Source organism: Lates calcarifer, linkage group LG3 (genome assembly GCF_001640805.2).
Source record: "Lates calcarifer isolate ASB-BC8 linkage group LG3, TLL_Latcal_v3, whole genome shotgun sequence".
Classification (NCBI taxonomy): Eukaryota; Metazoa; Chordata; class Actinopteri; family Centropomidae; genus Lates; species Lates calcarifer.
In genome coordinates this window covers 12,014,664-12,041,532 of record NC_066835.1, presented here as the reverse complement: position 1 = coordinate 12,041,532, position 26,869 = coordinate 12,014,664, and the positions used below count along the sequence as shown (strand labels likewise).

General features: G+C 39.7%; 2 protein-coding genes across 2 annotated transcripts in view; both read right to left on the bottom strand.

Moving 5' to 3' along the window:
* atxn1a (ataxin 1a) overlaps positions 1-17,817 on the bottom strand; it is a 98,822-nt gene extending 81,005 nt beyond the window's left edge. Inside the window, exons 1-2 of the mRNA XM_018697971.2 lie at positions 17,668-17,817; positions 6,172-6,310 (exon numbers count right to left, since the gene is read on the bottom strand). The gene's annotated coding sequence lies outside the window, so the exon portion shown is untranslated. The remainder of the gene's footprint in view (positions 1-6,171; positions 6,311-17,667) is intronic.
* Positions 17,818-20,592: 2,775 nt separating this feature from the next.
* On the bottom strand, positions 20,593-25,387 carry fam8a1a (family with sequence similarity 8 member A1a). The gene is given in 6 exon segments (XM_018698101.2): positions 20,593-23,113; positions 23,319-23,458; positions 23,955-24,078; positions 24,364-24,484; positions 24,796-24,985; positions 24,987-25,387. Coding segments are annotated over 6 exon segments (960 nt in total). The 5' UTR covers positions 25,227-25,387; the 3' UTR covers positions 20,593-22,968.
* Between the last annotated feature and the right edge of the window lie 1,482 nt (positions 25,388-26,869).

Sequence of the window (26,869 nt, the reverse complement as noted above, 5' to 3'; positions counted from 1 at the left end):
CCGTGCAGCGGCTTATCGACCCGACAGTGTAACACAAGTTTGGAGGATGGCTTTAGTCGTCTCTCCCTCTGTCCCCCCCTCTCCCTCTCTCTTTCGGACTCTTGGACTACCTTGGTCATTCAGAAGATTGGTATTGATTAGATTGCCACTTCAAAATAAAGACAGTACGCATAAAAATATAGGGTCACAAAGGCTGCAAATATGTGCACGCACTGTAATATTTTCTCACATATGCAAGGAAGGAATCCACAAGTGCAACCAATGAAAGGAACAGCATTTCCTTCTGAATGTTATGATGAATGTTTTAATTAAGCTATATATTAAAAACATCTAATGGGATTTCAACAAGTACATTACTGAAGTTCAGTGATTAAAAAGACCATAAAAACTGACCTTGTTGACCTTTATACAATGACATTTTCTCTTTTTTAGATGAATTGCAGATTCAAGTATCTACCATGGCATCCCTATTGAACTGCCCCCTCCCGTAAAGACAGCAGACTAAGAAACATACACAATAACACACGGTGGAATGTTCTTTCACACAGGATACAAAAAAAAACTCTCATTGATCCCCTTTAAAAGCAGTACTCTGTGTGTGAGTGTGTCCTTTCTCTTGTGTGCATGCATGTGTACTCTGTGCACTCATGAATAGAGGAGGATGAAAGGAAAAGCTGAAAAGGTCTGAGCGCACTGCATGGTTCAACCAGACAGCTCAATCTCTTGATCTGCCCCCATCCCCACCCACCATGCTTTACTTTTTCAAAATCATTTTTCTCACACACACATACTCTCTTTTTTTCTGCGTAGCTCATGCTTCTTGTGTAAGATGAGAACACAGAGGATTAACCTGTAACAGCGGTCTGGTATGAACGCAGAAAATATGGGCAGACTTCATTTTCATTATCCCACATCAAACATAAGGTTTGTGCCTGACAAGTAACATAAAATATGGAAACAATATCAGAAGGAGAGGGGGGAGGAGGGAAACCAGAGAAGAATGTCTAATCAATATGCTGAACACCAAGTCTCACTGAAACACACATTCCTAAGACCTATAATTTGTGTGCATTGCTTTGTCTCTTTTCAGTGTACACTTATCTCTAAAGACAGAGCGGGTGCAGCTAAATAAACTTCTGTGTATGTTTACATTATTATGACGGTTTTGTTATGGCTTCTTCCAGCAGGCTTGCACTGTCTAAATTGAGAGTTTGCAGTGAGGGCCATGGTGGCAAATAAAAGGAAAACTTTTGGTGTACATTGGAGCAGAGAGCTTCTTAGTAATGCAGTGTCGTATTCAACAGATTATTATTTGATGCACGATGATTTAAATACTTTTGGTTGCCTATTCCACCTTACAGAACAGACAACCACTACCCTCTTGGTCTGGTCCCAACACCACCTAAAGCTTTTGCAGACTGTAGTTCAGAGCAGGGGTGTGTTTGTTTTCATCTGTGCTCACAAGAAGACATCGTGATCTGACAGGGGACAATGCGAGCAAAAGTGTACAAGAACACTTACTCACCCATGTAGACTCCAAACATCTTCAGGGGATGCAAGAAAATGCTATTTCAGATTTTGAGAAGTGAGTAAAGGGTGCTTACATGTGTTTACACTCCACTACACTCCTGCCTGCAGTGTGTAACCTGTTAATCCGCATGCAAATGTTAAGAGAAAGTACTGCTGTTCCAACTCATTTCTCCATAACTACACACACGTACATCTGTTTCAGGTGATTGATTTGATCCATTCTCCCCTCCCACCCATCATTCACCCTCGCCTGTCATTTTGCAGGTTGGAGTATGAAGCCATTTCTGTCATGAATTCATTCAACCATAAAATCTCCGCCCAATTATTACCTGGAAATCTCTCCCTGTCTTCTCTCAACCACACACACAATATTCCTCTTTTCCCTTAAATAGAGAGCAAATTCCAAAGACAAAGAAAACACTCAAGCATGATCCAGCAGATGTGTGTATTCATGTGTGTTTTGAGTGTGTGGGTCGGGGGTGCACATATGGCTCTGACAAATGAGCCGGGCTCAGTTAAATGGCTTGTGATTAGGACACATTGGCGTCTAATTGCCTCTCATTACCATTTGAAAGTGAGTGGCGGCTGAAATCAAAGGCTATGGTGGCAGTGGTAAAGTGCAGTGCAGTGTATGTGCGAGAGTGTGTGTTTGTGTCTATGTGTGTGTAGGTGGGTGGAACAGCACGCCTGATTCACAGTGGCATGACTGCACAATAGAGCACTATAGTCTTTCCCTATCACAAATCCACCTTCATTACTAAGGCAAAGCCCCGACTTTAAGAAAACAAAAAATATTGACCCTGCTACTATTATAGACCTAATCGACACCTTTGCCACTCCAATCTAAAACTCCAACTGGTGCCCAACTATTGCTCCCTCTGCTGTTCCCTAAACATAGTTTCTTCATTTCCCGCTCAGTCCTTGATGCACCTATAGCAACTATTTACTCTAGCATTTTGTCTTGTCAATTTTGGACATGTCTTTAAACTAACACTTGGTCAAACTTTCACTCCCTTCATAAATACTCTACTACATCCTCTGTAAAAGCCTATCTGTCTTCACTCTCCACCCTTTGTATTAACATCTCTCCTCTGGTCATCTACTCAACACCCTAAAGACAGCCAGGCGTTAGCTGTCAACCTCCATCCTGAAAGATCTGGTGCTGAAACAGCCGACTTTAACTATTGTTCCATCCCAACCCTGAAATTCCTTTCTAAAATCCTGGAATGTACTGTTTCCACTCAGCTTAACATCTGCAAGGTAATAGCTGTCATAGCACCAAAACTACCCTATTCAAATTCCCAGAGCAGCTTACTTTGGCCCATGATCCAGTTTCACCGAATATAGCTTTTAACATGGTGTCTCTGAATCCTTCAAAAATAATTATCATTTATTTGCATGGCCAATTCTGTACACCTTTGGTTGATCTCTAATGTAGAACAGTTACTCTAAATAAAGACCAAGACCTCAAAGACCTTCTTGGGGTGTCCCACAGGGATTAACACTGGGTCTCCTTTACTCCTCATCATGAGACATCAAAGCATCTACTGCTGCAAAGCTGATGATCAACTGTTCAAAACTGACTCTGCAATTACTACCTCTCTTCCTTCCCCCAACCTGCTGCCTCTACAATAGAGAAAACTGAATGAGCCAAAGCCTCTGCAAACAAAATTGTAACAAAATCGAAAGTCTTACAGTCTAAAATGTAATTCTACTAAGTCTGTAATATAACAGACTTAACATCTCTTGGTCCCAGTTCCCTTTCTGCTCAAGGTAAAAGCCTTGGTGTAATTATTGACAGCAACCTTTACATGGGTTATCAAACAAATACTCAACAATACTCAGTCACCTCCGTGTTACCTTCAAACTGCACTACAAATCCACCATTTATTTATCTGTCTTTACTTTACTTTTAAAAAGACTCTTGGACTTTCTCCACTCCCTGTTGTTGTTATTGATTTATGGTGTTATGACACTTTGGTACATAATATGAGATTACAAATTCTACACTATGGTTACTTTAGACCTTGTAGATATTGAAACAACAAAAAACAAGCAGATATAGCAAGTAATTTGCATGATTTTATATGTTGCTACAACTGTGAATATATAGGTCAGACATACCATTAAATGTGGAAAATCGCCTTATTGTTGTAGTCCAGATTAAATCACTCACAAATATATTTACCCTTTTAGTTACCTTCATACTCTATACTAAATCAATATACTGAGGGTATATGAAATATCAAATATGATATTTGAAATATGAAATATCAAAATATCAGCTGATTTATGACCATCGCATAAGATCACACCTGTTTTTTTTTTTGTTGTTTTTTTGCTACTGTATAACTCCTTGTATAAATTCTTTTAATAATAAGCATTGGCAGTGCAGATGAAATTCAGCAAAATATATCAATACTAAATGAAAACTTGTAGACTATCTATCATATTAAAGGTGAAAAAACACTACGAGTCAAGAAATAGAAAAGACCTAAGGCGAATAACGAATGCAGTCAAATTACACTGCCATCACAGAGATGTGCCTTTACAGAAAACTGTAAAAAAAAAAAAAAAAAAAAAGTCAGGTCTCATCCATTACTCACTCCTATAGATTTAAAAGTTTGTACTCATATTCCTCTCAGAAAACACAGCTTCCAAAAGTGGTGGCCATTTGAGCTACAGTGATATTGACTGACGGCCCATTGTTACAGCAGCAAAACTAGAGATGTCCATAACCTAACCATAAAACCAGTGTTGATGCTGATCAAGGCATTTTTTTAATTGACCCATATATTGACTATATAAAAAGTGCTTAAATGTACTTCATTAAAACACTCCAGCTGTTTCCTAACAAGCAATGTTGCAAGCAAGTGAGCCACAAAGCGGCAGGAACAAATACACCAAGATGTAGTTTTAGAAATACTGTCATCCGTCAGCAATCAGTGTGAGAAGTGACACGTCTATCAATTATTATTTATTATGGAAATATTGTCTCAGAAGACATTCAATTTTAAAAGAACTAATTGAAGAAAAAGTGTGTTTGCTATTGAGCAAAACCTCATTAAATTACTCACACGGTATAATTCAATAAATATTGATCTTAATGCTCATTAGATCGCTGATACTGTAGATGTTTTTACCAAATTCTGGTATATAAACTATTATGATTAAGTTCTACTGATTTTTAAAAGAATTTGGCAAGATTACAACACAGAACCTGAGACTTTAAATATGCCACACAAGACATTTAAGATTTTTGTGTGAGGATGTAACCTACAAACCTTTTTGTGAAGCAGTAACATAAAGGTTGAGGAGCTGACACAAAAATTCCAAATTTTATATGAAATTTCCTTTAAACTGTAAACTTTACTCAATTTAACATTTATGTATGGATTGTTTGTTGTACCCAATAATATATTTGGTACACATATATCATGATCTATATTTCTTATACTACTGGGTTTTACTACAATATGATGTCATAACTTTTAAATTAGGTATTTGTATAAAGGCAGCCCTCTTTAGGATGACTAGTTCATTCATTGCCTAGAAGAAGGCAGCTCAATAGGCTACAGCACAAGGTTCGAACATGAGACACAATCAACAAGTACAGCTGTTGCAAATAACTCATCAGAAAACGGAGCGAGTGCGCGCAGCTTTTTTATCTTCAAGACTTGCATTCGTCCATTCACTCGGTCTCATTTGGATGCCATATTAAATTCATAATATGAGTGAAGCATAGGCTACCACTTGGGACGCATAGCCTACCCTGAGTGCAACTCCGAGGTGTAAACAGAGTAAAAATAGCCTGCTATCACAGGCTTCCCTACAGTCCCGTTATATAATGGTCCAAGCTAGGATGAATGACATCACGGGTAGTCCAGCAATCACAAACCCTATGTCCTTTACAACCAGCTGGCAATGTAAAACAATGGAAAGTAACATGTTACACACGCAGAAATACATACAATGTATCAACAGCCGAAACATGTAAAACAGATGAAACTACGTTTCCGCAAACACCGGACAAATTATGTCTACTGTGGTTAGTTGTTCTTCGTCTCTTTTCGTGTAGAGAAAACACTTCCGCGATGGTGAAACGTAGATAAAAATGTAATGCTTGCCTTTGACAGTCCTTGTCAGTAAGAAAAGAGTTCAAAAGAAGGCATATACAGCTTTGAGCAACGCTATTTAGCAGTGTTTGTCAATGTTTATCGCTGAGAAACAGTCTGCAAAGAGCAAATGTTTGAGGTCGAGTGGCGCAGTTACTGGAAGTACAGCGCCTGCCCGACACCAGCTCGCCCGGCGGACACGCTCCTCGCTCGGTCAGAATCCAACCAAACCTCCGCTCTCTTTCGCACCACTTAAACACTACTTTGCATTTACGTTCCGACATGACAAGGACATACACCCACACCCCGCACGCCCCTGTACTGTTTGGTCACTTAAAAATAGGTCAGAAGGCGAAGTAAACATTTTCCCAAGGCTTTGAAGTAAACCGGAGCGTCAGCGCCACCCTGTCCAGTTCTTCCAGCCATTTTCTCAACACAAGCTCCAAAAGAGAGGAAAAAGTGACACAGTGAAAGCAATGACAGGTTGGCGAAACGAGCACTGAATGAACAGTTTTGGGTGACTTACTGTTGGGTGTAACGGGCTGCTGAGTTTGTGTCTCTCCTTGTTGCCAGGGCTCCCCTGCTCTGCTCCGGCGCTGACGGTGGAAAGCGTCTCCCCTCGTAATGATGTCTGCAGCGCGTAGCTAATAGCTCTCTGCCCCCACCTTCAGAGAGAGAGAGAGAGAGAGAGAGAGAGAGAGAGAGAGAGAGAGAGAGAGAGAGAGAGAAGTTCAAAAATGGAGCAGTTTGTAAGCTACTCATGCAAAAATGTGAGAGGGCTCCGAGCAGCTCAAACAGCGACAGAATTACAAGATAAGTTCACTGACAGTACGAGGGCGTGGAATACACAGTATTAGTTCAAGTGTGTTTAGATATATTCATAGCATAGGGTGCATGTCTTACAGCAAGTTCCAGAAGACTTGTATACTGTATGTGAGAGAGACAGACACAAAAGACAGTATTCATAATTAACAGTTTTGACTTAAGCTGCTTCTTTTTTACTTCTCTGCCTCTTTTTACTCACTACACGTGATAGATAAATATTTGATCTTTTGCAGATGAAGATTTCACATATAAAACATATGATCAGTTCATAAAATGTGCTGTATTGTTATGAATAAGTGGCAGGAGACACAAAAGAAGCTTCACATCCACCATCTACAACATTAAAATGCCACATTTGTAATGATAATTCAATACAATGATATGAAATATAATAATGTAACACTGACAGGGTCCATTTTGAGGCATAACTTAGTATATATCTATTTTTTTGAAATACTGGGGGCTATTGTTTATACCACGAGCTCAGTCCTACATGAGATCACATTCTTGGGATACCATGTCATGTTTACATCTAATTGCACATTAAACCTTTGACATTTCTCAGAGCGCTGCTGTCAACAGGCCAGCTCAGGTCATGTCAGGCAATTGTGGTAGAGACCTAGGGGTTTTAGAGAAGCTGACTGACAGTCAGCTGACAGTGACAAGGTGGAAAATCTCAGTGACAACTGTTTTCACACACACAGACAAACAGCCGTAAACATACACACAGCTATGTAGTACTACTAGAAAACATGTAGATGAAAGACATTTATGTAATCGCATCATGATTCAGTTACTGCTAATTCACTTTAAGCTGCTAAATTAAATTGGCTCTATTTGACTCAGTTACATATTTGGCCTATTCAAAAAGCCTGTGTGGTTCAGCAGTTTCCTTGATGTAATGGATATAATTACAGTAGACAAAAAAGGTCCAAAAAAATCAACCACAATGTTGACTAAGATCCTACTGTTGTGTTTAAATCAACTGATGATCAGTATTAAAGAAGTATGTAAGTACCCAGGTAACCCCTCCCCCCTGATCTGGGTGTATTTTTTTGTTGTTGACCTCTCCCAGATTTCCAATATGGCAGTGAGTGTCTTCGCCTCTCGGTCACAGGAGAGTGCAACCTGACACTGACCATGAGCCTCAGGGTGCACGAGGCTGCGGAGTGACAGACGATCAGGGATGTATCCCACTCCCTGCCGGTCAGTCAATAAGTGGCCTATTGTCCAGCACTCTATTGTGCCCGTGTCACATGTAAGTCAAACAAAGAGATAGAGAGGTAGGCTGCCCTGTGTGCCAGGAGGCTAGCGTTACATTCATGGCCTGGATGCATAGAAATGAAGAGACGCAGTCTGTTGGTGAATAGACTTGTATTTGAATGGAGGCAATATATATGCTATATGATACTTGAAGTTCCTGTGATGCTTCCTGTATTGTCACTCTATATGTGAGTTACCCTCATAGGTCAGAATTCAAGAGGGCCAACATGTTTCTGAATAAATCACAAAGCATTCCTGATTAGTGATTTAATTATAGGGTTGCTTAGTGTCTTGCTAGCTCATGGAACAGCATGTGCATACACATTTGCATTCACACAAGCATGTACTTGCACTAGTCTACTACTCTCTTGTTCCGCTCTGCATGTACTTACAGGTACAGCATACACCTTCTAACTCTCACATTGGGTTGATGAGAGGCTCTACATATGGAAAGCTCCATGTTGGACTTTTTTAGTAGCTGAACCCATGAAGGTAGAAGAAGTTAGTTCAGCCTGCCTGACACAGTCTTCATTTGAATGTCATGCACCATTCAGAGTACAATGAGAATATGTACTCAAGTGTGTGTGTGTGTGTGTGTGTGTGTGTGTGTGTAGTGCAGGGCCATGGCGTGCTTGAGGAATAATGAACTGCTCCCAAAGGAGGAGCAGATTCTTCGAGGGTTGGGTTACTCCCTGGAGATGTACCTGTGTTCTTTGTAGGAGGTGTGAACAGTATACCGTCACAGACAATAAAGCTTACCAGGTGTGGCCTGTATGGGACGAGCCCTGTGAAACGGAGACTGACTGTTTAAAAGCTGCATACCTCTATTTTGTGAGCTTAAATGACTCATACTTAAAATGTCAACGCCATTTTTTAATATCAGCATTTAAAAAGTTTTGTGGAGAGGGTGCCAGATTAAATATTAGAAACAGAAGATAGATATGTTACCAGTGAAAAAAGCTAAGCTTTTATAGTATTTGTGTCAGTTTTTAACTTCTTCTGACCAGAACTCTACTCAACCAAGGACATTCAACTGAATAAGTTATCCACTTTACTAACAAGTATACACAAACAAGGGATTTGACACTTCACCTGGGATATGAATAAATAACACTCTGAACTTAAAACATGCACTAAGGTAGATAAATAATTAATCAACACCAGCCTTTGGAGGCAGCTCTTAAGGGATTTTCTGAGATTTTAATGGCCATGGACATTTCTTCTTTATTGGACAGCAGAGCAACAGAGTAAAGCAGCATCTAAAGTGGATGCCACTTAATGTAGCACACTCATCTATTGAGCACCTCAGCCCTTTAGGCATTTAGATTATTGAATTTTCCTCATTTATGTGTAAAATTTACCTGAAAGTAGAAACAGTGTAAAGAGCAGGCCGGTGTTATCCACACATTAGCTCTTCACATTCTCTGCAAAATCCAATAAGTACTTTCTCAGTAGAGGAGGAATGCTCATCCTGTATGCTCTGAAAGCAGCTGTCACTTCAGATTTCAAGGCAATAGTGTCTGCTGAAGTTGTCTCTCCGCACAGTGGTGTGGTGTGTTCCTCAGCTGCTCACTGCTCCCCCCTTTTGCTCAAACATGGAAGTGTTGACAAGTTTCAGGGTCAGATGCTAAACAGTGAGGAGAAATAGTGTTTCACCAGATACTGTTATCATCCACTGTATAGGGATATTCACTTTGGAAAAACATCACTATTCATTACTAATACTCACTATTGTACTTCTAAAAAGACACATTTGAAACAATACTATTTTGTAAGTAATAGATATAGACATTGGTCCCCAATATTTTTTGTCAGATGTACACACACAGCCCTGCAAGATGAGTTCAAGTACCCCTTCACTGAAACCACCATGTATTTCAGCCATTTATACATCACTTTTAGCCATCTGTTTGAACTGTTTATTTTCATCCATGTACCCATTACATCAAGCATTTGTTTCAACCATCACTACTTGTGGCCAACCATTTAGTTGTTTCCCATTCCTTCCCCCATACTGTCAAACTGTATGGCGCAGCAAAGAGATCGATGTACCTCGGCCACATGTGATAGCTTCGTTGAAGCCTAAATGTGAGGAAAAACTTAAATCCAGTTTCTGCAGCATCTAAATCAGCAAGTAACAATCGCAAGCACTCCAGCATACCATCATTTTCACACCACCTCTCTAACAACCAAATTACACAGGCTTAAAGTTGGCCCTTGCAAGTGTAATCCTACAGTGAATGCCTGCTATTGGCTAACCTGTTCTCACACACCTTCCCCATTCCGCGACAAGGGAGAACGAAGCGGGGAGGATTAGGATGCAAAGAGAGTTCCCTAATCTGTGTATTAACAGCAGCCAATTGAATCAGGCTGTCCTGGGCAGGCAGATTTTGGGAAGTAATCTGGAGTGCCTTAATGTGATCCGTATAAAATCCCAGACCTAATTGGAATGGAGAAACATAGACTGAGGTTGCTCATATGCATACTGTAAAAATGTGTCTCATCCTCACTGCTCTCTGTCTCTCTCTTAACAGTCCAAACAGATACATGCACACAGAGTATTTCTGCTTTCGCACATGCATGCACACAATGGAAACCTGACATCTGAATGTTGCCGTGAGTATTGCAGCAGATCAGAAATGACATTACATTTTTTCTCCCTTTGATAAAACACAAAGAAGATTGGAAAGAGAGGCACAGAGCAAAGACGAGCATGGTGTGTGTGTGTGTGTGTGTGTGTGTGTGTCTATCAGCCGAGCTCCCTCTGTATGAAAAAATAATTGGCTCTCTTGGACCTAGAACTTATTATTAGACTGCTGCCTTTGTAGATGAGACTGCAATATTACAGAGACAGAATGTTTTTCTACTTATCATACAGACTCTGAACTGCTACTTTACCCTTTACGCTCCATGTTTATACTAATAAGTTAATACAAATCATATTGGTGGTAATATTTAATTCCACTCTCACTTTATTGCAATTCTCTCTGCATAAGGTGTCAGTTGTTTCTTAAATGTGATGTCTGTATTCAAGGCTCCATCCTCCAAAATAAAAACACCAGCACCTCATGTATCATAAATGAGAAGCCATCTTTTTTGGTTTAATAAAGGGTAAAAAAAAAAAAAAAAAAAGTCTGTTATGCCTTAGCCACTCTCCTCCCACTAAGTAGTGACTTAAATTATTGACCAGGCGAGGGAGGCTCTCCAAAACACTTTTGTACACACACACACACACACACACACACACACACACACACATACAAATGACGGTGAGTGATATCAGGACAGGTCTCTGCAGTACACAGTCGCTAACTCCGGGGTCAGCGAGGAAGTCAGTTGGATAATAGATGAGCTTGAAGGAGGTGGCTGACAAATCTGTAGCACTCGCCTTACACCCCGCCTGTCTAATTTTTTCTCCCTTGTTTGTGTATGACAGCGTGACTGCGCTGGAGGAACAGAGAGGGGAAATGACAGCATCAGCAGAGACAGATGGTAAAGGAGTAAAGAGGGGAAAGTAGAGCAGAGTGTCCCATTGATTCGAGAACAATTCAAGTATTATTCTAGAAACAGTGAGTTGATTAATCAGCCAACAACTAGAATAATCAATGAAATGTTTAAAGGAATAGTTTTGGGAGATACACTTATCTGCTTTCTTTCTGAGAACAGAACTAGAGATAATCAATATCACTCTCACATCTGTTCACTATGAAGCTGTAGCCAGCTGCCAGTTAGCTTAGCTTGGCATAATCACAGCTAAGTCTTGGACAGAAGCAGTGATTTCCTGGAGACAGAAATAAGAGTGGTACCGGTCTCCCAGTCTAACTGTGGACTAGGAAAGCAAATAATAAAATAACAACATATCAAATTATTCCTTTAATTCCCTCATGAGGGAGCAATGGCAATAGTATTTTTACATGTAATGCTATTTTTCACTAGTTTCACGTCCATGTTATTGCATTACATTTCATTGATATATAAGTGAACAGCCTTGTACACGCAAAAATAATCAAAGTAGAACAATTGTCAGTTGCAGCTCTTGTATTGTTGTAGATGTTGGATGTTGTTAGGACAAGTGAAGTGAGCAGACAGCACACTAGTGCAAACGCCCTGTCTCATCACACACATTGATTGCAATGCGTCGTGGTCATTGATCAATACTGCTTCTGTGGCTTCACCCCCTGACCGCCATCATTAGCACCTCCCATCATGTCCCACCTCTGTGTCCCCGAGTGCCACCTCGCTCCTCTCCGTAACTTGCTCTTTTTTCGCTTTCCTCTTGTTCCCAGTCATGAGTATCTTTCCCTTCCTGTGTATATTGAGTAGATTGCATCTTCACAGCTCTCTCATGGACATACAGCATGTTGGGATTCTACCTGAGGGCTACGGTGCAGACCTTTTCCTCAATGAACTTTTGAGGAACAGTTAAGCCCTCAGTGATTTTGTATGGGTCACTTTAAGGATCTACCCTCTGTTTTAGCTTGCTTTAGTTTGAAATTTTGAGAGGGAAGATGTAGAATTACACATATCTACAAATGTTAGAATAACATAACCTCCACCTATTTACCACACAGACCTCAGAGTGGTACCAATCTTGTCATCTAATGTCTGGCAAGAAGGTGAATGCGTATTCCCAAAATATCACAGTATTGTTGAAGAGCCTCGTAGTTATGGTCTAATTCAATAATAAGACTCCCGCTGCATCTGTATCTGTAATCTCTCTCATCCTTTCATTCTGCCACCAAAGTTATCTGACTGCTGTTCTCCTCAAGTGCAATTTGGACGTGAGCATCGGCCAAGCCGGATCGTCTAGACGCTCGATTTCAAAAGCCTTTTAAAAAACTCAAATCGATAAAGTTGCTGTCTCATCAACACACAGCTTCCCCAGACGCCCGGCCACAAGAGGCCTGATAACACTGCGCTTGTACAAACTCTGCAACACCATCAATTAATCTTTATCTCCTTGTCTCTCTGTGCATGCCTAGGCGTTGTCATAAGTGGAGGGGGAGCACTCTAAGTGAGGGAGAGTCCCAGTATGAAGTTGCTGAGTGTGTTCTGGCTGTTTGTTTATGCTGGGCAATGTTTGAGTGTGATTATGTGAGCTTACGTCTTATATTTACATGTGGGAGTGTGGATTTTTGTATTACAGTAAATGTGGGAAAATGTTCCCACTTACTTTTGACGTGGTATATTTCCCAAGGTTGTAAATGCACATGCATTCTGGTTAATTCAAGTCACAGCAATGTGTCACCCTCTCTATCTAAATGGCCTGTGGCTACATTTTATAGTAGGCCTCTACTGTAAATTTATCTTGAAAAAGGTTTATCTTTAAAAAGGAGCAAAACAGAGGTGAATCTGCTCACATTTTCCCACATTTAACGCCACATAACTTGCTTTTTTTTGCCACTGATGCATGTGATTGTTTTACATGCATCAACACCTGTTGTGTGTTTGCCGTATCTTAAGATCATATTCTTTGTCAGTCTCTCATTTCAGCTGAAATCAAGACAGACAAGGCTAGCATTCTCTTGGCAGGCCTTTCTCCAACTTCCTGATGTTCACATCAGCTGACGGTCATGTCATTGTTTCAGTCTTTAAAAAAAACATCCCAGCTTTGAATTAATGAATTAATGTAATGAAATATAAATCAAATACTCAGATGAGGATATTGAATTAATCATGGCACACATCCAACATCTGTAGATTAGTATTAAAGAAACAAAGAAACATAATAAAAAGACATTAGACTGAACAGTTTCTGAGAACCATGTTCAGTTCTGTCCTTCCTATTCAAACAACCTTTATTCTCTATTTATAGATCACTTCCTCTTTAATTTATCAGTTCTCAGGATTTTCAATTATGCAGATTCTTTTAAGTACACCAGCTGGAATCGCATAATACAACTCAACCCTGACCATGGATCATTATCTGGCTTCAGTATCCACAGCAGGATTTATTTAATATAAAGCTGTAGACAGTACAAAATATTACATCTCAAGCACAAGCTTACACTCTCTCCCTTTCTAGATAGCATGTTTGTTTGAGTTATATATTGCAGCTGATGGTTGTGTGTGTGTGTGTGTGTGTGTGTGTGTGTGTGTGTGTGTGTGTGTGTGTGCTGAAGCGTGATACATGACTCATTTTACAGTGGAAGTTGAGGGGTTTCCCATGGAGTTCCCATAAATATCTTTGGCAGTGTACTCTTAACTTGGCAACTACTATACAATTGGGACAAAGACATATTTCACCACATATTCCAACATGCTAGCAGAAACTTAACATCCTCCCTATGCAGCAGCTGATTATGAAATAATGTACCAATTTGTGGATTGTGTAGTCTACTCTGGGTGTTGTACAAGAAATGAACAATGTGTGACGTGAAACAAAAGAGCCAAAGAGCCCAAAACTATGATTAATGGAGGATGGGACACCAATCTGTATGAGTAACAGTAATGTGAACAGCAAACAGGCAATAACAAAATATAATGGCAATATTTATAACATTTGTTCATCAGTGGTAGCTAAGAAAGAGGTGCTTGGTAGGCATGAGCTAGAAAACAAAGTATGGGTAAAACTGGCACGCTCTGATAAAGAGCAGAGTTAATTTAGATGGAAATGTTCTGACACGCACTTCCTTTTAAAAGCTGAAAGAGCATCTCAAAATCCCTAAAAAAAAAACCTGCATGTATACATCTAATTTTCATTATTATCAACAATTATTATTATAATAATTATAAATTATAATTATAATTTAGTGTTTTGACAATTCATGTGTTCAAATTCTATGTCTGAATCATGCATGTTTGTACTTCTGAATACAGATTGCTCTTAAAGAGGGATCTTGGTATCAATAAAGTTTAATCAACTATCTTTATATTGAATACAATTACTACTTAATGAAAGCAAACAAGTGAACCATGCAATAGAATGTTCTATCTTGATCCGTGTACTCTGCAGTTATGTGCGCATGTGTTTTCTCTGTGTGTGTGTGCCTGTGCTTGAGAGTGTGCTTGTTTGCTTGCCACTCTATTAATAGCAGACCTCCAGTAGCTGACCCTGCATTAACACATGTTGTCAGTCAGCCGGCCAGATTATGACCCATCAGATTGTTACTCTGCCATCTGGGATGGGCTTTCTGAGATTCCCCATCCACACACACAGACATGAAAACACACTATGTCGTGATTACTTGCATACAATATGTGAGGAGAGCTCAGCAGACATTCATGTTGAAGTAAAACTGTGATAAGTAGATCAGGTCAGCTAGGTTTTTTTTTTTTTTTTTTTTTTTTTGGCTGCAACTAATGCGAACAAAATGGCTGATTAAATACTAGTTTGATGCTAATCAAATGTTGATAGTCTAAAGGACAAGCAACAACTTTGTACATCTCACCAGTGAGGCTAATAAACAGCAGCTGAAAGTATGTGCTGTGACTTTGATCAGAGTTATATATGTATATTGCTTTACGACTTCATTGTCATTAGCAGAGGAACAACAAGGCAGTGTTTATGTTAATGTCACATGTTACAGTGACCTCTGATAGTTATCTGTTATTGCCTAACACTGGCAGACCTATAAAGAAATGATATGACTTTAACTAAATATACAGTTAGCATTACAACCATTTTAGCTTCTATTCCAGTACTCCTCTGTATACCTACTCTCCTGCCACCTATCTCTTCAAACCACCAAACAAACACAGTGCAAACATAGGCATGAATGCTATCTGTCTACAGACATGCAAAATGTTTTTTCTTTTCTTTTTCTTTCTTTCTTTTTTTTCTTTTTTTATCTGAGAGTCAGTGGGAGTCCTGGCATACAGTACATACCTCCACCAGGGGGAACCAGGTGGTGGATCTGCTGAGGCCAACACAGAGGAGGTACTAATCCTGGGTCGCTGCCTGGCTGTTACGGCCTGGAGCCTGAAACTGTTGTGTCAAACACATAACCTGCTGCCATGTATCAACACAGCCTCAGAGGACACAAATGCTCTGCAGAGACAAGTGTGCTGAGGGATTAAATACACGACTCTGTATTGTATGTTCAATATGTTGATACTATATTAATTACACATGCACTCTGAAAGCCCCTAAGGAATGTCTGGACATATGTTTGGACACATAAATAATTAACTTTTCAAACACTCTTTATTGATATACGATTAGCTGCTGCTTCTCTGGGTTTATAGACCAGAGTAATGTTTATGTCTATCTAAAGTGTAGCAATAAATTACTCACAACTCTGTGTGTGCTCAAATTGTGCAAGAGTGTACATGTGTTGTGTGTATGAACTCGCAAGAGGGTGAGGCAGAGGGTGGGGCTCATTTGTGGATATTAGGCAACGCAGAACAGCTGACAGTTCTGTGCACATACGCATTAACACACACGCTCACAATAAGACTACTGCTCTGTCATCGAGTGCTCACCACTTCCTCCTCCTCTCTACTCGTCTCCTCCCTCTATCCGTATATAGTATAGTACTACATGCTCTAGTTGACAGCTCATGCCGAGCCAGCACATTCCACATTATTACTACTTCAGATGTTTGTGGCCCAGAAGCTTGCTGATTGGCTGAGCCACCTCCGACATTGAGGCTGCCAAGAGCCAATGAAGAGTCAGCTCTGGGGAATGAGTAGACAGAGTAAAATTCAAAGGGAACTCCCTCTACTGGGCAATACGGAGAATATCTGGGTTTGTCTAAAGACAAACACAACTGTATGTTAATGGATTGTGATCTAATATTTGCTTCACATGGGAGGTTACATTTGTATTCTAATATTTGCTCATGCTCCCACTGGCCTTGTTTTATTTGCTTTCTTACTTCATGCTCTGTTACTTTCCCTTTCTCCTTCCTCTCCATCTACTCAGACACATAACCTTTACAACATTTTTACACAAATCCTCCGTATACGAATACATGCATATCCAGTTTTCCTTCTTTTCCTTCCAACTAATCATTTACTTATTCTCTCTCACTGTCCAGTGTGTCTCTCAGTCAGAGAGTGATCCTGCAGTCCAAGCACAAACACCTGTTGCTGAACCCACTGCAGTCTTGGAGAGCATTCAAAGGCCTGGAATGAGTTTCTGTTCTGTGAGGTATCTGAAGGTGGAGTGTCCCTCTACAAAAAATTCCAATGTAATAGCAGCCTAATGAGTCAGTTGGAAAGTCCAGTTGGGACAGAATTGTAAAAGGTGAGTCACTTTGTGTATCTTTATATGTGAGACAGAGAGAGAGGGAGGGAGCAAATGTGATTACAGTTAACATTACCACATTCCCAAAATTTCTGTTACTTTCTATGGACTTACCACACCAACTGAGTTCCCCAATATGCAGGTTGAATATGTTATTGTACGCTGTTCACAGTGTCCTTCCTTTTCCAGACATAGGCAATTGTTTTCAGCAAAAAAAAAAACAAAAAAAAAAACAGATAATTTCCTCAGGACTATGGGTCAGTTGTCCAGGAGCACAAGTCCAAATAAATGATAATGTACTTAGGTAACTGTTTGCTAACACATTCACAATATCAACTTCATAAGGGGATAATATGTAAGTGCTTTGTTTAAAGCTTGTTTCTGCTGCACTTAAGTGGCCAGAATATATGTTAATGCAGCTTTAATATTAATACAGAACAGTTCTATGCTTGAACAAAAATTCTGACTTTTCCAAATTGGTCATGTTGGACTTAAAAAAAAAAAAAAAAAACCCAGATGAAATCCCTTAAAGCCTACATCTAAATACGTAAGTCTCAGATGGTTTGAGTGAAGTTAACATCTCACTACCACTCCCTGCAGTTGGATACAATTTCACAATCACAAGCCAGGCTGTTAGTGCAAATCCACTAAGAAATACTAACTATTAAAGAGAACACCTGAAGTGTTCAAAGACGAGGCATAAAGCAGCAAATACTGTCAACACAGTTTTGAGGAACAGCTTACCTTCAAAGCTCCAGCTCTGATGAAGTTGTCTTTGCTAAAGTCGTATATATATGCTGTACTGAGTAAAGTTCAAAAGCCCTGTCACCTATCCTCAAGTATACTTCTTTGTCTTCCAGTGAAGACAACAGTTCAGTTTTGTGTGTGTGTGTGTGTGTGTGTGTGGATGGGGCGTGTATGTGTCTGTTTGTCTTCTGTGTGCGTGCTCATGCACTGCGTGTATGCGACAGAGAGCAAACAGAGAAAGCTGAGCCATGCGGGGCATTTCTTGTATAATAACTGAGAGCTTTAGCGAGGCTGGTTGAATTTTAATAGAGTTCTGCGGGGTATTCCATCGCCTCTGGTCCCACGGCTCAAAGATCAGAGAGAATTTTCAAGCATGGTGTCCCTCAGCCTCTCACACTCTCTCATTCTTTCTCTCTTCCTCCCTTTTCTTCCTCCACTTCTCTTTCCATTTCTTCTTTTTGCACTCCCCCTCTTTTCTCATTTTGAACTCCCTTTTCCAATCCTTTCCTTCCTCTTGGGCTTTTGTCTCTCTCTTAATCCCTTTCTGTGTCTCACACTTTCTGTTGCTTTCTCTCCCCACTCTGTCTCCCTGTGAAATTTGTATTAGAGCCACTCGAGGCGTAATTATTGCTAAGCCTCTCTCTCGGCTCCCTGGCACAGAGAACAACTCATGACTCTCAGCACAAAAAAACTTGCTACTGAAGGACAAAATGCTGTGATGAACTTTTAAAATCATGCACAATGGCTGACAAAATGTTTGGATAGTTTTTTTCCACGCACAGAGATTATACATCAGAAAGCTCATTTTCTCCCTGCCTCACAGCCATTTATGGGGTTTAATACTTTCCTTAAAAAAAAAAAAAAAAAAACTCACATCTAAATTCTACAAGCTCAAAATGTATGGAGGATATTACACATTTATAATTCAGACACTGCATTAACATATGTTCTACACACTCCACACATGTAGCTGCAAGTGTGAGCTACAAGTTGCTCTACTGTTCCTTAAAGGCCAGAGTTTGGAAGTAATTAGCAAAAGAGGAGAGATGACAGACATGTGCAGATATAGAAAACAATGACAGCATAAACAGCTCAACAGACAGAAATGAAAAGGCTAGAGCCAGAAAAAAAATCTTGATTTGGTGGCTGTGATTTGTGTCTATTGTTTCATTTGTGTGCATGTTGGAGTGAGAATGTTGGCAAGAGACTGGCGATGATTACTAATTCATAAGGATTAATGGTTGCTATTTAAAAACCTACCATTCTGAGGAGAGCCAAACGAACGCTGTGTCTTCCTTCTGGGACCCTATAAGACAAAATATGCCCCCGGCTAATCTTACATGAACACGGCTCATAAAAATTTGACTCTGCAGCAATTTGGCACTGGAAATCAGAAAATGAGTGTAGTTATGCACTAGCTAGTGTTAAGCCTAAATAAACTGTCTCTGGTTAACACAACTTGCTTGCTTACTGTCATTTAGGTGACCTTAGTAATTATCTTAGACCTTTGATCAAACACAAAGGTCTATTTTACCAATACCATGGTATCTAAAGGTGCTAGATCAAAGATAACTTGACTTTCTGTTGATTTCCTCAAGACATTTGGCCCCTAATCTAAAAGGGCTGTTCAGTCACGGCTGGTTGGAAGTCCCAGGTGGAACAGTTTTGGTCGTTTCACAAGATATTCTGTTTTTTATTTCTTTTTTTCTTCTGCCCTCTAAGAAATAATGCAATGTCACATATTTCTGTGTATGAAACATGATTCAGCAACATCTTAATCAGAATCTGATGACAGTTGGTGGGTTGTTTGTTCGGTCCCAACTTTAAATCAGTTATCAAACAACTTCTACCCAGTCCTGATGAAGCAGATTAGGGCTCTTTTTAGTGTTAAACTCTCTCTAAATAATGATAACTGAGGATGGATTTTTTTTTATCACTTTGATGCTGTTTCAGTGATATGAATATTTAATGTTACAGAGAAATACAGATTTGATGGTTTAAAAGTCGAAAAAGCCCAAAATGAAAAACATAAAATCAATTGTGCCAGATGTATAAATGATCTCACAACTTAATATTTGGTCTACTTTGTATATACTTCAATGTACTTACACACAAACACACATAATTGCAAAATACCACATTTTTGCACCTGACCTCGCTGCGAGAGCATGTAATTAACTGAGCTCCAAGATCAACAACCTCAGTGAGAAATGGAATTAAAAATGCAGACCACTGTATATTCACACTGTTAAGCTTTGTCAACAGCTGCACCCTTTTTTTTCTCCAAATAAAACATTGCCTTGTATGACCTGATTTTCTCACATACTGATATTTTTGCTACAGTAGTGAGTTTGCAGATGTCAGCAACCTGAAGGTGGCTGCAGATGTCATGGAGGAAAGAAAATATTGTCTGAGGATTAAAAGAAGCGCCTGTCACAAAAGTGTGTGTGTGTGTACAATGTGTTCACATCATTAGCTGCACAGGGTTTGGGTTTGAAATACACCTGACAGGACAGTAAAGTACAGGAACTGTGAACTGTGAAGTGACAGACGGGTGCAAGGACAGGAAGGTACGGCAAGCAGTGTATTTTTGCAAGTCAGCAAGTGCTTTTACGTGCAATTACAGCCCTTGTTTTTTACATTTGCATTCTGTTAAGATTATGTGCAAAAACATGTTTCCAAAAATGTCAACATCCAATAGCTACAGTCTATTTCTACCAATGATATCTAGGCCACATGTATTGATCTGTGCTGCCTAATGTCGCCCCCATGTGGCAAATGAGAACAGTGATAAGGGGGCACTTGGCATAATGAAGACGTCATTGTGAAATAATCTTTTCAACACAAAGAAAGCAGAAATATCATTTATGAGAGGGTACACAGAAGACACACAAACTGTAAAAACAGAGTCAACAGCCAACATTATTCCTACTGTCAATTTAATGGCAAACATCTTGATAAAACTTCAGTTTTTGATTGGAAGTTGGTCTGTAATTCATCTTAAAGATTCCTTCAGGTTGAGAGCCAGTTGCATCAGGGCGTGTGATTACCTTTTACAGGTCTTTAAAAACTAATCCATTTAAGCCTGTATCTCTACTATACAGTAGCCAAATCCCACACATCCTCAGGCATGAGACAAAGAAAATGGATTTCATAATGTATTCTGAAAATCCTCTGTCAATTATGTTTACTTCTTTTGCTAAATCAGTAACTTAGCGACTGTTGCTAAAGGTGTCTTCACTTTTACTGTAAACTCATTCAGTACTTACTGAATAGTGCACTATGATTATACTCAGAAGTTGAACTCTTTTTGAACTCCTTTAGATTCTATACAATATTAAAATATCTCCCACATTTTCTCTGCACTGCAGACCTTAACTTATCCCTGTGAGCTATACAGAACAAGGCCAAAACATGTTCCCCCATTAATGATGCAGCACCCCCTTTGGACCAATCGAAAGACACTAATTCAGTTTTTCCTTTCAAGAGAGAATTTAACAGGATGAGCTCACATGGTACCTTTCATTTAACTTCCTATAGCTACCTCCTCAGGGGTAACAAGTCATTTTGTAAATGCCAGATCAGCAGCTTGTTTCATTTGCATAAAAAAAGACATCATGTGGAAAAAAAAACAAAAATACTAATTATGGAAATACTGCAATTTAGATGTCAAAATCCGACTATCATTGCTAATTTAATTAGCATTTAGCTAGTTCTGTCAAATGGTTTGAATAAGTTTTAATTTCACATGTGAGGATGTTAATTATTTATAAACATTAAACCCAATGTGGTTGCAGCATCATGTATGATGCACTGCTATGCCACAACTTTCAAAGGTCATCTGTTAGTGTCACATGTAATGTCATCCTTGCAGACAACCCATGAGTGGTCTTGAATGGACAGTATTAGCTCTGCAACTCAATTATTTAGGCAGGATTTTTAAATAATGGGTATTTTTCAATGCCAGTTTTAATCATTTTGACCATATGTTGGTGCTGTTTGACAGTCAACATTTGTTTACTTGTAAGCATGCAGATCTATCGATATGGTCTGATACAGAAAAATCTGATTTCAAATTTCATTTGACTGAAATGTAAATGGCCAAACTCTGAGTTTCAGTAAACTCTAAACTGAACTGCTAAACGAACATTGTGGTATATGATTAATAATCTTTAGTACCAGAGGAGTTTTACATTGTGCATACTGTGCGTAGAAATCTAACATGAGGAATGGTATTCAATAATACAATTGAGACAGCAGCAGCGGTTATGGCTTAACAGTTGCCCTGAGTCACAAAATTTACAAGTCTGACAAGAGCAAATATGAGCAGAAAATTCACACACACAATTTCTTTTGTTTGAACCTCATACACCAGAGATTACACAGTTATTGTTACATTTCACCATTAAAGAAAGATATCAAAAGAATACTTCATCAAAACATCCATAGGCACAAAGAATAGATACAAATAAGCTTGGCATTTTACTTTAGTGTGAGTGCATATGAATAATCACTATAGAACACAAAACTAATTTGCAAACCAAACATCTGATTCACTTTTATTACTCTGAAGAGAAGATCAAAGTATATAAGAAATTCAGAGAAGTATTGATCCTAATAATGTTTAATCCTGCTTTAAAGCCCCTATGTGTAGAACTCCTATGTGTATTTGGCAGGAGTCAATTACAGCTGATGATATTATGATATGATATTTCTCTTTGTAGAAAAATAAGACAATCACTGTGAAAACTGTTAGGCATCTTTGGGTCTTTTTTGGTACAGCCACTAGGGGTTGCCTATAATTCCTACACATGGGAGCTTTAAGTTTTGCAAAAATAAATAAACAATATAATATGACATAACACACATTCAGATTCATTTTGAGGAGAAGTCTCAGGATATCGTGGAAGTATTGGACAGCACCCTTTTCAGCTAAACTTACACTGCAATTAACAACATTCACAATACTTTAGAGGGTTTCCTCATAGCTTATTTGTTGATCCAGTGGTAAATGATAAATACCTTACACCAAAAGATGTAAGGTTGGATTTTTTTAAAATTATTATTTCAGCATTCCAGGCCTAAACCTATGCATCCCATTTAAAGTGCAATTCAAGTCCAAGTTTATCTGGTGTAGAAATAAGCCAATGCATCAATCTCCCGCTGCTGCTGCTGCTGTTGTTGTTGTTGTTGTTGTCATTTGTGACTGATTTAAATGTAATTTTCAGGACACAAAAGATTACCACACTTTGCCATCACCCCTGTCAAGTGTAAAAGAGTCTGCTGCTGGAGGAGAGGCTATCTGGCCCCTCTTCGTTGGACAACAATGGTCCCTGCCACAATGTCATACACAGTCCTGTTGTGCTGAAAGAAGAGGAGAGTGATGAAGACAGGAAAGAGGAAAGCAATGGAGAAGTTCTTATTCAGTGCCCGCACTGTAGAGCTGTGGACATCAAGACAAAGAAGACAAGGAAAAATAAGAGGTTAAAGAAGGTGCACGCAGATGATCTACAGGTGCTACAGACATTGGTTTGTGAATTGTATATCATAATAGATTCCAAATTGGACAATCCAATTCTTATACACTCATATGTCACTAAAATAAATGCTAACCAAGCAAAAAGAAAATACATAATGTGATCACTCACGCAGAGAGCGAAACATTAGAAGCTGGGACCACAAAGACTCGGTTGGGTCGGACCAGAGTGGATGTGTCGCAGGTAACCACCCGCAAGCCAAGCAGGAACTTCCCTGGAGTGGCACCACCAGCGCCCCAAATACAGATTATCTGATTGGACAACATGGGTAAACATCAAACGACAACCCAGCAGTTTCCTGACTGTGGTATAAAAATGTGCTATACAAAGCAGCAAGAAATGAATTTTCAGGTTTACACAAACAAGGTCAAAAGCATGAAAGAGAACATGCCAGATGGCATTGGTCTGCACAGAGGTGCCCGAACGTCCCTGAGCTGTTTCCCACCTGGGAAAACAAGCCACTGATGCAGAAGTCAAACAAGACACCTGATGCATGACTTAATCTCAGGCAACTATGAATGCAACGTTGCATCACCATCCTGGGAAACAATGTTGTGTTGTAGAGTAACCCTGACTCCACCTCACTCTCATTAAACAAGAACACATGGCAATGAGTCAGCTTGAACCAAATGTCAATATATATATTTCTCTACTGAGTACTTGTTTTTATTACAAATACAGTGTCTTATGAAGTCATTTGGGTTGAGTATTTCTGTCATAATCTAGGCAGTGCAAAATGTGACCCACCTCATAGACACACACCAGCACCCTGTAGACCAGAGCCACAGCCATCATCTTCTGCAGGTCCTCCATGGACGTGTTTTCATCTATCTCCTCCACGATGAAGTGGGTAATGAATTTAGCAATGTCCCTTTAAATGAAGAATGATGAAAAAACCCAGCATTAAAGCGATGATGCAAATTCTTTGGTTCACGCAAATTGTCTATTTTGTATAACTGACTCACAGCTACACCACCGCTAGCTGAGCCTGAGAAAAACTAGAATAACTGTGAAAGCAGTGTTTACTGACACACTGAAACAGTCGATTTGAATCTTTTAATGCCCCGTTCAGGCTCTGTTTTCCATGACTTCTTTTGTTTATCTGTTAAGTTAAAAAGTTCTGTTTTCCTGAACGCTGTTTTCAAGCTTTACTCACTTCATCCCACTTAGATGCATGATCCACAGCACAATGGTGGCCTTCACACAAAACAGGATAAAGAAGTCCACTGTCTCAGCTAAGAACCTCTGGAGCGGTGAGGGGATGGTGTACTCTCGTCCTATGAAGCAAACATAAAGACAGACATATTCTGCATTAGCTTTATTTATATTCTCAAATAAATATTTTTGAATGACTGACCAGTTACGTGTGGGTCTGCTGAAAGTTACCAAAGATCCCCTGAGAACTGTAAGCATATAAGCTTGTTTCCACAGGGCCATATACTGTATACTTAAGCCTGCTTCCCAACACACTCATGACCTAGCTTACACAAAATAAAGCCCACACATTACTGGAGGCTGAACAGCATTTCAGACGAGGTAGGCCGTTGACTACTACAACAGCTCACTGTCAAACGGAACATTAACTTACCTGCCTGAGGTGGATTCCCATTCTGCTGCTGCTGCTGGGCTGGCCGGGTATCAGCAGCTGGGGCCGGGGTAGCGGCTGAGCTCTGCTCGGTCTGGGCGCCACCCGGGTGATGCGGGGATGCGGGGAAGCTGAGGGGATAAGGGTAGCTGTACCAGCTTCTAGTGTCAACCGCCTGCTGCTCCACCGCCGGAGGTCGAGGCAGGTGTACCCGCTGTCTGAGCACCCGTACCCGGCGGAGGGAAGCTGCACGGCGGAGGAAAGGGGCAGGCTGATAGGGCCACCCAGCTCTGCCAGCTGGCATACCCCCAGTAATACTGCCACATCCACTGCTGCAACTTTGCGCAGTATTCCGTTGTCGCAGTCGTTTGAGGCTGCTTTGCGCTAGTTTCCGGGCCGTCGCGACGGCTGTCACTCGTCGTAGTCGCAAACATGTCTGCCTCACTTCACAGGCTCGGCTAATTTAACATGAAAGTCTTTCTGAACGTATATTCCCCGCCAGGTAATCCCTCTTACCCTGCACTCATTAGCTCCCTGCTGGATTACAAGCACAACGCTAGCTAAGTCTGTTTGTAAATACAGGGATTTCCGGGACCGCTCAACGTTACAAGTCACCTTCCGGAATAGTGTCATTGCATAACATGTTGGTAATTCATATTAACACCAATAATCTATCACTTAGAAATGCTATTAGTATTTTACATGTGCTACAGATATCACTATCATCTTGTGAAAATACTTGAATCAACCCCCCTTCTGTCATTAATGGTATGAGCCATTTAAAGGAGCAACCTGTGTATTTTCTAAGTTCCGTAGTAGTTCCATCATCGAGCACAAAACTAACTTTCTCATAGCAGCTTGTTGTAACAGACTATTTATTGCATTGTTTATATATTTGTATATTATCTCACTTTTGATTTGTGTTTTTAGAATGTAGCGCTGTATATATATATATGTATATATATATATATATATATGTATGTATATATATATATATATATATATATATATATATCTTCCCAGATGTAATTTTATACTGTGTATCACCTTGGAGTGTTTAATTTACTTCACATGGTGACATGTTTAATTTAAAAACAGATCTATATCAGTTCTCGTGGGTGGAACAGGTTCAGCAAGTTTTATATGCTACAATGTCAAATGATGACAAGCTTATATTTACAAAGGTGTCCATTATCACATTATCATAAATTTATCTCAAGAGACATGTTTAGCATATAAGGTTGATAACACTAACCTATTAGTAAACAAAATCACTTCCTTTTTCAAGTTGACATGTTCTGGTTATTTATTAGAGTAAATAACTCACTCACTGCACCCAGGCTCATTTCTGTAACAAACAGGTGTGGGAATATCTATGCTACAGGATAACGATGGATGTCCTTCTTCTTGGTCCTAACTAAAAGAACACAACCTTTCAGTTGCACCACAAGAGTGCAGTAGAGGCCTGTTGATCCACATTCAGAACACATAAAATACAACAGGATAGAGTAATTTCTCTTCATATATTTATAATAGCATTGTGTTTGTTATTATTATATACATCATACTGGGTTATAAAATTGTATGATCTCAGGTGCACAAATTAGAGAACTTTCTAATTGCATGTGCATGTCTTTTGCATTGTGTGTATTTGCATTTTGTGCACATTTCTCTATAGAGATATGTTTAATTTTTACACAGTTCTGCCCAGAACGTTTGACCACGTAGATGTACATCACAGGGGTGGGAGTTGTGGGCATTGGACTGCAGCCACATTTAGGAATCCCAAACATGTGAGTTCAGTGACGAATCAGTAGTCTGCCAAAGAGGCCATCAAGGTCAAAAACTCAAAACTCTGTGAAAGCTGCTGTGAAAGTGGCTTTGATTCAAAAGACCTGCTGGCCAGTCAGCTGATGAAAAGCTATGTTTTGCTCTCCCATTCTCCCTCCCTCTCTCTTTCCCCCTTTCTCTCACTTTCATTCTTTATGTCCCCCTTTCCCTATGACCCCAATATGCAGGATTTGCATGCTCGTGTCTTCCACTCTCTTCCGTTCCACCCCTGCTCTTACTTCTATCA